The sequence below is a fragment of the Anopheles merus genome, chromosome 3R (assembly GCF_017562075.2).
Source record: "Anopheles merus strain MAF chromosome 3R, AmerM5.1, whole genome shotgun sequence".
Classification (NCBI taxonomy): domain Eukaryota; kingdom Metazoa; phylum Arthropoda; class Insecta; order Diptera; family Culicidae; genus Anopheles; species Anopheles merus.
Genome location: NC_054084.1, coordinates 37,831,753 through 37,844,063, shown reverse-complemented (window position 1 = coordinate 37,844,063; position 12,311 = coordinate 37,831,753). Strand labels below are relative to the sequence as shown.

Genomic DNA, 12,311 nt, shown 5'->3' with positions numbered 1-12,311 from the left:
TATCGTCATTCTAGTTTCTTGTTCCCACCACCACTACTGACCACACCACCCAAGTAAATCCTTGCCGGAAAATTTAAATTAAAGTGAAACACATCTTCAGGGAGTACAGATTGAAAGTGAGTTTCTACGGATCACCTACGTACGGCTAACAGAGAGGGCGAAATTGGGATTGGTTTAGCATTGGAATTCGAACCGAAAGCTTATCCAAATTGCTTTCCACCCCTTGTTGCACGAGCCTCCTGCGCCACACAACGGAATGACTTTTTTCTTCTTCTTCCGGCCATATCCAATCGACAAAAGCACAGGAAAATACAAATACCCACACACACACACACACACACACAACGTATGGTTTCACAGCAAAGCGTCGTCAGGGGCACTTGGTGCTAGCCTGCCGGTTTGCTATTGCTGCTGCTGCTGCTGCTGCTTTATTTATAGCCTTCTGGTGCACCGTCAACACTTTTAGCTACACCCGCACCCCGGGCATGCTGCTGCAGCTGGAAAAAGGCCCGTAATGCCTTGGAGTTTTCACCAAAACACAGGTGACGACGACGACGACGACGACGGTGGCACCGGGAGAGGTTGCAACTGAAAACAACAAAAAAAATCTATTTTCACCAAACGAATGCCAGCGCTCTCCTAGGACGACGGTTTTGACATTCAATACCAGGCACTACCATATCCAGTGGGGACGTCCACGGTGCACGAATTTTCCCAACCTATGTACCATTTGCAAATACCGTGCCAATCGACTAACCGACTCCGAGCGATACCGGGCCGAATCAAAACCGTCGGGAATGAATTCATGACCGGGGGACCAGTGTCATCTAAGTCTTTTGTATCTTTCTCTCGTACCCGTAGAACATCCTGCAAGGCAATGTTCCACCATCGTTGTCCCGCTGGCAACGGCGCTGGAGGGTTATTCAACCGAACAGGATTGCTTGAAAGAAACGGATCTTTTGGCAGGCAAAGAGGTTGGTTGAGGGACACGCGAACTACAACAAGGTACACAAAGGGATGATCTTTGCCCCGACAGTCAAGACGTTATTTTTGTGCAAACCAATTGTAGCACGCATGTAGGATGTTTTAGAAAAATACAAATGGTTAATAAAAGAATTAGCTTGGTGTGTTCTATTGCCTCCCGAATAAAAATAAATTGTATGCAAAATTACCAAATTTGACACTTTTTTTAAACATGTAAAGTGTAATATCATCGAAAAGCATATTGAAAACGAAAAATTTAATAATAACAAACACCTTAAAAACATTATAACATTAAAACCTGACAACATTCAACACTGTATAGCAGTACCAGCGCACCCCTGAACAAGAATGATATGAAGGAACTAGCGAAATAAAAAAAAACATCACGCTTCCGGTTTCACCTAGAAGCAAATTTACCGCTTCCATCGATCACACTTCGAATGAATAGCGCAACACGATGCGACAGGGTTTCCAATGGCCGAACCGTACGATCCAACCGCCATCGTATCGAACCCGCTCCCGCAAAAACCGTTTTCCCTGACACCTAGCCCTGGTGGCGTGTCGGATGTCCGTCGATTTTATGACTCCGACACAATCACACTCCAATGCATGACGGTGGCCAAGAACGGTTGTCTGTACAGTTAGTGCTACCGCTTGTTGCCTAAATTTCCGAACGCAAACCCAAACCAACTCAACAGCGCTAAATCTTTTTACTTCAAATAAGCGTCCCAGTACCGGGGTGCACTTTGTACTCTGCGCGCGCGTGTGTGTGTGTATGTACTTCTGGTGTCTCTGGTTTACGATTGAACCTTTGAAGCCGATCGATCTTTAGAGACTGCATTCCACCGATACGGGCCGTGTATGGCGGTCTATTCAAACCCGAAACGGTGATTGGAGAATTATTGCCGAAGAACTACGGCGTTCCCGTTGGACTTCCTCGGGCCGGCCGGACCGGCGGACCGGGATATTCGAGAGCTTCTATTTCGGAAGCAATCATCTCACTGGTTGTTAGCTTCGCCGTTCCATGCGTATACCACCACCAAGAGCTGCTTGTCCGCTCAAACGTTCTTGAACCCGTTCCATCGGGCACCCCGAGGGGATGGGGAAAGGAAGCGGTTCATTTTTCAAGGTCCATTGGGGTTAGTTTGATTGCTTTTTCTGTCTTCGGTTACATTGGGGTTGAGTGTGTGTTTTGCTGCGACTCCTGATAGCCGATAGGTAAAGATTGGATTTTTTAATGCACCACCGCTGCCGAGCCGGCGCCGTACACTGGCTGACAGCATGCCAGTAGCTCATCAAATTGATCCAGATCAGGGTTTTGATGTAATAAATTTTTTAAGATATCATCAAACGTGTCTTAACATAGCATCAATAATGTTTTACAGTCTCGAGTTTCCAGCATGCATTAGTAAATGAAGATGTTCATGTTTTTGCCTCTTCAATTCTCTCAATTGATTGCGATTAGCCTTTTGTCTTAAAAATAACATAGTATAGCTTCCATCAATGGCTATACACTGATGAAACTCGTCGCTAGAGTAAGCATGTCTACTAGTGATTTAATCAAGTTGAATTTCAACATTCATGTAAACAACTTTTCAAGGAGCTTTGAACTAGTGATGGGTGATCCAGAGCGAAGTCATGAATCAACTCCGACTCCGGTACTCAAAATATGAATCCCATTTCGAATCAGTTCGGATCAGTCCGGATCAGTCTGGATCAGTCCTAATGAGCCTAGCTCAGTCCGAATGAGTCCGGATCAGTCCGAATGAGTCCGGATAAGACTGGATCGGTCCAGATGAGTCTGGATGAGTCCGGATGGGTCTGGATGAATCTGGTAGCGTCCGAGCAAGTAGTTTAGGTTGACGTTACAATTGCTTATTCCCAAAATGACTGTCCATTATCGTTCAGACAATTATTGATGAGTTCGTTCACCTGCATTTAAGACATCGAATATGTACAATACAGTATAACAATTTTCTTTGTTATATGACATTCAAATAGCCTTACTGTTTTTGCACCACCAACCTAAACTACTGACCCTGACTCGACCAGACTCGTTCGGACGCTTCCAGACCCATCCGGACAGATTTGGCCTGATCCGGACTGATCCGAAGTGATCCGGACTGATCAGGACTGATCCGTAGTCGGATTCGATGAGCCAAGAGTTTTTCCCGTGCACACCCCCCTCCTCCCCTCCACTAAAACAGTTCGAAGTAACTCCGAGTCCGATTGTGATGGATACCGGATCCGATGGGTATCAATCCGATTCCAGAAAATAATGATATTTACCCATCACTACTTTGAAATTGTTTTCAACATTAATCATTCCGAAAATAGAATATATTCCGGAATCACTTTAAGATTTGGGCTAACATTACTACGCTAAATCTCTACGCAAATTCCTAGGCGACATTCATATGGCCGATGGTTCATTGACTCGCGGAATCAATTAGCACATCGAGGCAGAAACTGTACCGGTTCCAGGACCGGAACAGGTTCACGGTTCGTTTCGCATTCTTAACAGGTCTGGTTTCAAGAAAAAATAAATTCGGTAACTGTTTCAGGACCAGTGTGCGTTCATGATCAGTTTCAGGTCCGGTATAGGTTCAGTATCAGTTCCAAGGTCAGTTTGTTTACAATATCAGTTCCAAGACCACTATTAACTCTGCATCAATTTCTAACAGGTATGAGTTCGTGACTCGTTCGTGGACTGGTAAGAATTTAGTATCACTGCCAGAACCGATTTGGATTCAGTATCAATTCCAGAACGAGTATGGGTTTGTGATTCTTTATAGTTTGGCTTCAGTTGTAGGTCAAATTATGGGCCGTCATAAGTTTCTAACATGGCGCCGTGCGTGGACTAGTATGAATTCAGTATCACTGCCAATTCAGTATCACTGCCAGTATCACCGGTCCTGTTTGGGTTCAGCATCAATTCCAGAACGAGTATGGGTTTGTGATTCTTTATAATTTGGCTTCAGTTGTAGGTCAAATTATGGTTAAAATATTGTAGGTCAAATTATGGCTAAATCTGCTCCAGAACCGAATCTGGATTCGACTGCATAATCGATTCCAAAATCGGTACCAAATTTTCAAATGAATTCTATTCCAGAAGCATAATTAGTACTGGAATTAATTCCGAAAACGGAATCAGAACCAGGTAGTTCCGAATCTGAGGGTTTACCAGTACTCACCTACTTCTATCCTAGCATTGCAACACTTGACATTGAAGTTAAACGTAACGATATACCGGTACAGCTATAAATCATTTCAATGAAAGCAACATAAACCGCTTCCCCCTTTCAACACCTCCGCACTAGGTTAGCATATCACAATAAAAGCTTCCTGCTCTTCGCAATAGCGACCCGCACTAAACCAGTCTAATTTTCCTGTAAAAGTCCATTAACCATCCTTAATGTTTTAGCTGCTGGACACCTCCTGGTGTTCCCATTATGTTCCCCTTCCAGCAGAAACAATATGCATTATGCGCTTAGACACTGGCCGCCCATTCGTAACGCGCGGCTAAAGGGCCAGTCGGCTAAACTGACGAAATGCCTATTTAAACATTACGGCACCGAAACGCATTCAGCACGAAATGGATTCCGTTTAATTAGTCTCCATTTCTTAATTACACGTGCGGTTGACCCTTGCCACCCTGCGCTAATCTCTACCCTCCATCGCGCTGTAAATGTATGCGTAACACGGTCTCTTTAATTCTTCCCTGTTCTGTGCTCTCTCTCTTTCACTCGCCCTTGCTAGAAGTTTATTAAAAGTTACACGGACCAGGACGGAGCTCCCAAATTACGCTCCAAACCGTCTGCATCTTGCCCCACTTTGCGAGCTACCTTTGCACCGGCGGCAAACAACGTTGCGCAGTCCTAAGCAACCAAACGTCACGCAAACAAGCAGCAGCAACAGCAGCCGCACCCCGCACTTGTCTATTGGGATCGGATTTAAACGATCAATTAAATAAATTTTCCACTCGTGCGAAACGGACCGAATGAAGAAGGAATGTGTGTGTGTGGGGCTGTGCAACCGGCGCCCCCAAATACGGGACCGAATTCATCTCAAGGAATCGTACAGAGCAAATTCCAACCGACCGACCGGGACCCACCGGTTTACCGCCGGTCCCATCGGTCACAGCCGATGCGAAATGCTTTCACTGAACCGTTCCTAATCAAATGCGGTTACCCGGGATTTGCCTCACGTATCGTACCGGACGGACCTTCCTGGTAAAGAAAATGAAACTTTCTTATTAAAACAATCTCAACAGCTTCCTCCTCCCACCGCGCTCTTGTTCCCCCGACCCGAACCCCTCTGCAAGGTAGCAACGCTCCACACCCGTCGTTTACCGCCGAACGCGCACACAAGCACTTACATACTCGATCTGTGCGATTGTCTGAAAAGCATTAATCCACTTGAGAAACCATTTCCACCAGCCCTAATTTCCTGCTCAACGTCGAACCACACTTGTCTAGGCTGGCCTATTGTGCATGCTCTGCGTATGAAAGGAGGTACTGACTGCTTTTACAATTTAATGATCGGTACCAGGTACAGAAGTGGTCCTAGGAGTATTTTAATTAAATGCAACAATGTGTATAACCTTTGGTAGCCCTCATCACGTATTGTATTTAAAAAAAATTAAAAAAAAACGTGTCAGGTTGTAATTAAACATCTTCCAAAAGACAACATCAAATAAAGCTAAATTTCCAATATGTTATATAGAAAAATACTATTTCATAGAAAGTTGATCGAGACTAATTTACTTGTTTTTTTTTTTTAAATTGTATAACACTAGTAGTCTTTCGATAACATAAATTAAGTAGTATTTGCTTAAAAAAGTTGCCATTGTCTAGTCCTTACTTATTTCATTTCAGTATATCCCCAATACGACCATAGTCATTAGCTCATCGTGCAAATCTGCTTACGTGCACGGTTTCAATTTGAAATCAAAATGCTAATTATACCTTTCCTACAAAGTTCGTAAGTTCAAGTGCGGGTTCAACATGAAACAAACGCCATTAGCGACAAGACATCGAGGGCATTGCTGACCGGCGGTCCAGTCATCTTCAAGAGAGAATGTACTTAAAGCGCTGTTTAAGATGCAATTCTAAGAAAAGTTAGTCATGCTTAGTAATCATATAACTAAAATGCATTGTAAATCAAGGCTGTCAGTAATGTTTTGCTAACAGAATAATGTTGGAAATGAAACGTATATTTCTATATTTCTAAAAACAAAAGTCTATTACACAAATAAAATATGCCTCGGCGTAAGCATAACAGTCTGGTGTTGGATAATTCTGTTATTTTTAGTACCATTAATCATCCTATCGAGCCTACCCTTTCTAGTCTGCTGCCAGCAAGGATCATGGCACATCTAGGTTTGCAAATCCTTTTCTTGGAACGATAAAAGCTAAATGGGCCCTTTTTCAGCCCCGCAGTACGGTGGCCGCTGTCAACTCGCTGGTACGAAACGAGCAGTAAGCCAACATATGCCTTGCACATACGCGCCGACGTCCACTGGCGGGCCGGGCGGGGCCCGACGTTATCTGATGAAATATGGGATCAAGGCTGTAAATTAATTGTAAACAATCTCGTCAGCAGATGTTGCTACCAGTCGGACCTCCAAACAGGAGCCAGCCCAGGGACCAATCCGAGTATCGAGTACGGGGAAACAATGGTGCCTGCTCAGCACTGACAACAGACAACAGACACTTGCTGAAAGACGGAACACACGACAGCTTGCGTCAACACGATAGAACTTTGTCACGCCTCGTTGAGTGGCGAAAAGGATAATTGCATCGTCTGGTGCTGTGCAGGCAGACATCAGCCCTCATCAGCAAGGGCCAAGACTGCTCGAGGAGATACAAACCCACAAAAAACAACTGTGTACATATCGGCTACAGTTGAATGATGTTAATTTCCGACCTATTATGTCCGGTATGTGTTATCACAGGTCCTGTAACTGGTGTGGCAATGGTGTGGGAAAACATTCACTGCTTAGAGTGTGGCACATGCTCTGAGCTTTCAAGCATCGAAAAAAGCACAATATTCGCCGGCACAAATCAAGAAACTTTTTATTATTTTCTTTATATTATTATTATTTGACACAACAACCGTAGTCGGTCTTGGCGGCCTAGCTAAAATCACTAAAAGTGTATGCTTGGCTATATGTCGAGGCCAGAAACAAGGCTTGAACCTGTGCCTCGGCTGTAAAATTGACGGCTGTACGACTTGTCAGAGAGAGAGAGAGTTCCGAGATGATTTTTTTACACCATATGTTTCATACCTTTATTCGTGATGCTAAGCCACGAGTATTGTGCTACGAGCAGAAATTATTTAAAACAGTTTATAAATATTTAACCATTAATCCGTTTCTCGTGTAGTGGAAGAAAGTATATACGAAAATAATTTCAACTTTTTTTGTTTAACCGACCGATGAAAACCTTAGATTATCACAGAGGGATAACTGAAACGTGGCACCACTTACCTCGGATATCATGACCTCCTCGAACCACACCACTTCCTTGGCTGCCTCCTCTTCCAGTGGCGGTGGCGTGAAGCATCGCTGCAAAACGACAATGTTCTCTTCGTCCACCGTGCTATAATGGCCATGCTGCGTTTGTGCATGCCTTAAACGAGCGTCGACACCAGCCGGCTGCTTGACCACACCATCACCTTCCATTCTGACTTGAGCTTGAAACACCGGCACACACAATGCCACACAGTTGATATGTTTTCACAGTTGATTTTCACGTTTACTCCCTCTTTTCTTATTGAACTACATTTGTATTCGCTGCAAAACTGTATAATGTACTCGCTACGGGTGAAAAATCACTACAATTTTGATAATAAATTGGTAAAATCGCAATTGAACACGCCGCTTGCAAAACCGCACCGCAATGTTTGTAAACAAACCGCCATTGAAGAACCGCGTGAGTTTGACAGCTCGCTCTCGCTCTCCGCATGTTGCTTTGTGCGAGAGAAGTCGACGGCGTTTGACATTAGCGTTGGCATATTGCGGCATTCTGTCGAAAACATTTCGATCGATACTTCACGTAGCGTACAATTTCTCTCAGGCGTTCGTGTTTTCGACAGAAAATCTGAATACAACAGTTGTCTGGTACTTTTGATTTCTACAAATGCTCTATTTACTTATTTTGAGAATATGATTGTGGTATAATAATAAGATAAGAAGATGAATGTTTAAATGTTATGCTTAAATAACATTTCGACAAACATTAACGATCAGACAAACGCCTGGAGGTAGGCAATACGATTTTAAATTGTTAAAATGTTCACGCTCGGTAATCCGTACTTGACTGAGTGCGGATTATCAAATGACGTTTTGATCTGTTTTTTAAAACTTCTTATTTTTGTCTTGTTCTATGAGTTAATAATAATATATCATACATATCGTGTTTTACAAAGAAAACTTATACTTAAAAAAATAGGAAGGTTATTATGTTTTTATTCAAATATCTCCACCTTTGATCGAACACTATTTTTTTAATGAATTGGGTAGTCAAAAGTGCGGATTATCGAGCGTGTGGAATACCGATCGTATACTGTAATACATTAGGAGCACAATAGAAAAATGATTTGTACTTTACGTTCTTGTGTTAGTTGTTATATTTTCGTTTTCTTTCGAAGAACGCTAAGAAACGTTAACGCGTTACTTCCTTCAAAACGATGGGATTGGAAAGTCCTTGTTTATTATTAATAACTCGTAAACGATTTGCTACCACTTTGTTCCACGACCTTTCTCAAGCGCGCGCCATATCTTTCTCTCCTCCCGATCGGCACTCACGCATCGTGCCGAGCGCGCGTTCGCTGACCTCCCGATAGATCGCACACACGCTTCGATCTACGCCCGATGAGTGTCCTCGGTGGCGATCTACGGGACCATCAGGTTGGCCCATAACATTAGTTGCACAATCATTCCTACTAAGAAGCTAGTTTTTTGCTATTAGACCCAGTTTTTTTTAAATTTTTACTCATACTAGAGACATTTGAAATACGACCACCTTGAGTTATTGCAGATATGACAATTTTGGTTTTGGCAGTAAAAATTCGTTTAAAAAATAAATTTGTTAGTTTCTTTTTTTTTTCATGTTACATACACATTTATGAAGAATACCCGACAACTTAAACTTGAATATTTGTATCGTTTAAACGATTTCTCGAATAAAATTAATACATTATTGATACACGTTAAAATATACTACAGTAAGTGTTCGCTAACTGGATGCTATTTAACTGAAATGTTTTTTAACTGGATCTTCGCTAACTGGGATGGATCGCAGTTAAAAGTCACTTAAATGTTAAACGTACAACATCCTATATAATCAAAAAAAATTTTTACAATCTATAAGTCATTGTAAGCCAACCCCACAAGTGGTATAGGCAGGCCGACATCGGTTGTTGAGCTGAAAGAAGAAGATGAGATTATTTCCATATCAAACTGGATTCATCATTTATAATCGTATGTAATTCCAATCACATAAGGCTTTGTACCAAACAAATTGTCTTCTCATCACATCGTTTAGATAAAGGATATAAACATTGATCATAGAACAACAACAACAAAAAACTGATATTAGACCACTTACGATTAGCCGTCGCTTCTGCGGATTCAAATAAATGTGCTATGAATACGTTTTTTAAAACTAAAATAGTACCGCAAGATTGGGTGATCAATATTTTTTTTAATATTGTACAGTAAAGTATAAATAAAATTCACGTATTAAGCATTATTCAGCATGGTGAATAGTTACGAAGTCATCTTAAATTATAAAATGCAATAAAACCTTATTACTAGATGTTAGTATTTTTGAGTAGTTTATACGAAAATTAGGAAAAACATCGGTGCCATGGCATATTCTTTCACGATTATCTATTATTCTTATTTTTATATATTTATTGCCATCGATTTATGTGTTATATTTAATTATTTTTTTTTTATCCTCATCATTCTACTTCTTCTTTGGCACAGCATCCATTGCCTACAGGCCTGCCTGTACCACAATGGGATTGGCTTTCAGTGACTTATTAATTACCATAGCCGGATAGTCAGTCCTATGTGCGGGAAGCACGATCCATACCGGGGCTTGAACCCATGATCGTCATGTTGTTAAGTCATATGAGTTGACGACTGCTCCACGGGATTTACCGGCAGATGTAGGGAGGAAGTCTTTCTTCTTCTTCTTCTTTTGGCTCAACAACCGTTGCCGGTCAAGGCCTGCCAGTATCACACCATTACTTGTGGGTTTGGCTTTCAGTGGCTTATTGACCCCCCCCCCCCATAGCAGGATAGTCAGTCCTACGTATGACGGCACGGTCCATTTGGGGCTTGAGCCCATGACGGGCATGTTGTTAAGTCGTACGAGTTGACGACTGTACTACAAGACCGGCTCAGGGAGGAAGTCTTTATAATATTATAAATAACACTTGTTTAAGTCATTTGTAATTATTTAGCATCAAGCTTAGCTCGTTTAGTTTGATTTTTGGAACTACGTTAGCAGCGTTTGAACGTTAGCAGAACAATCAAACCTTCTTTAACTCAACCAGAACTTTTTGCTCCTTCATTACATTTCATTGCATCAAACAGCAACAGGATGGCAAAAAACCGTTATGCAATCATTACAAGAAACAGTAAGTATTACTGTAATCTATTGAGATTGATTATATAGAGAACAAAAAAACACGTTCAATCAACCAACCAGAAACTCATCCGAAAAGCGCCTCTCATTTGGTACAAGAATCTGCATCCACCGTGCACGGGTTAATACGTATACGGTTTGTGCTTGTGCGCTAAAACATTGCCCTTACATTTCGCGTCCAAATTCGAACGCTGCATGTAAATAAAGTTTCCCAAAGTTATATTGTACAGCCAGTCCGATTTATCGCACCGTACACCGCAATAAATACTTGGGCTAAAACCGCCAAAACTCCATCAAGCAGCCGTAGTTTCGTTGTGTAAGCCCCAGCTGGAATTTCGTTTACCGACATCATGAGGAAATGTGCATCAGCTTCGCTGCTGGCTTTCCGTTTGGCATTTTATATGTACCACTTTTATGGGAAATTTACGATACAGAGAAAAAAAAGTAAAACAACATTCCTTCGGAAAATGAGTATGCGGCAGCGAGAGCTACCATGGACAAAAAAATCCCGACAAAAACATACCTATGGAAACCAACCATACGGGGAGAGAGTTATGGAGCTCATGTTTTGGGTGAATAATTAGTTTCAAGAAAAAGGTGCAGAACTTCTCGACCATCGTGGTATGGTCGGAATCGAAACTGAGTTGCTCTATAACATACACATACAAATTACCAGTTGTACTTGAGCAAACGACACATTTAGGGAACGACAATATGATACCTGTATGTAATTTAATATGTTTATTATTGTATCCAAAATGCAAAATCCCTTCGATAAACTAATGACATGGCATACTTTCCAATGATAGTCCAATGTAATGAAATACAGTACTGATGGGTCCTGTACTAACACTGCCAACGAGCAACTTTTCAGCCACAATTATCACAAAATATTGAAACAAGCTTGTGGACACAAATCGGACACTTTAGATCATTAATTCAGTCCAAGCGAAAACGAGCAGCTCCTTTTCTCATTTCTCGTTTCTAACGATACGTCCCAACTGTAACCTTGCCTTACAGCGTCCATTTTCCTTCCTTTTCCCTAAGGCAACCGCCGGTTGCGAATTTCATGTAACCGCACTCGCAAGCAGTTTGCTTTCACAATAATGGCACATCCGCTAGGTCAGCGGAGTGTCTTCGATGATGCCACCGGTCAACAACAATACGGCTAGTGTGTTATCACACGCCCACCACACGCCGGACACTCTGTGCTCGGCCAGAAAACAGCTCATCCTTTGTTTGCTGTCGTCTCGTGGGCATCCCAAAATCGGATGCATCCATTGCGAATGGAAACCATCGCCATCAGCAATTCAAGAGCCATCCTTCCCGTAGCTAAAACCCCGATCCAATGCAGCACATCCAAGCTGCCCGTTTACTACTTTATGCAGATTAAGACGATACATGGCACCGCCGACGGGAAGCGCAACTCGTTACTAAGATGCTGCTGTTTTGTCCGGAACCGGTGGTCCAAAATGAACAACCGAAACCTATGTCCCACCAGCAACTTGGTATGCATTGGATGGACCCTTTGCAAGACGCCAGTAACTGCACCACCGAGACGTCTTCCTGCACTGTACTGCACTGTAGATGGTGGACGGGCTGTTCTGCTGCTGCTGCTTAATGAATATGTGAATACTGTTGACAATATGTGCGGGCTGTGCGTTG

At 42.4% G+C, this 12,311-nt stretch overlaps 1 protein-coding gene across 1 annotated transcript in view; it reads right to left on the bottom strand.

Moving 5' to 3' along the window:
• LOC121597302 (RNA pseudouridylate synthase domain-containing protein 2-like) overlaps nt 1–7,892 on the bottom strand; it is a 196,744-nt gene extending 188,852 nt beyond the window's left edge. The window contains exon 1 of the mRNA XM_041922960.1: nt 7,475–7,892. Within this exon, the coding sequence (XP_041778894.1) occupies nt 7,475–7,669 (195 nt within the window). The 5' untranslated portion in view covers nt 7,670–7,892. The remainder of the gene's footprint in view (nt 1–7,474) is intronic.
• Nucleotides 7,893–12,311: the final 4,419 nt, after the last annotated feature.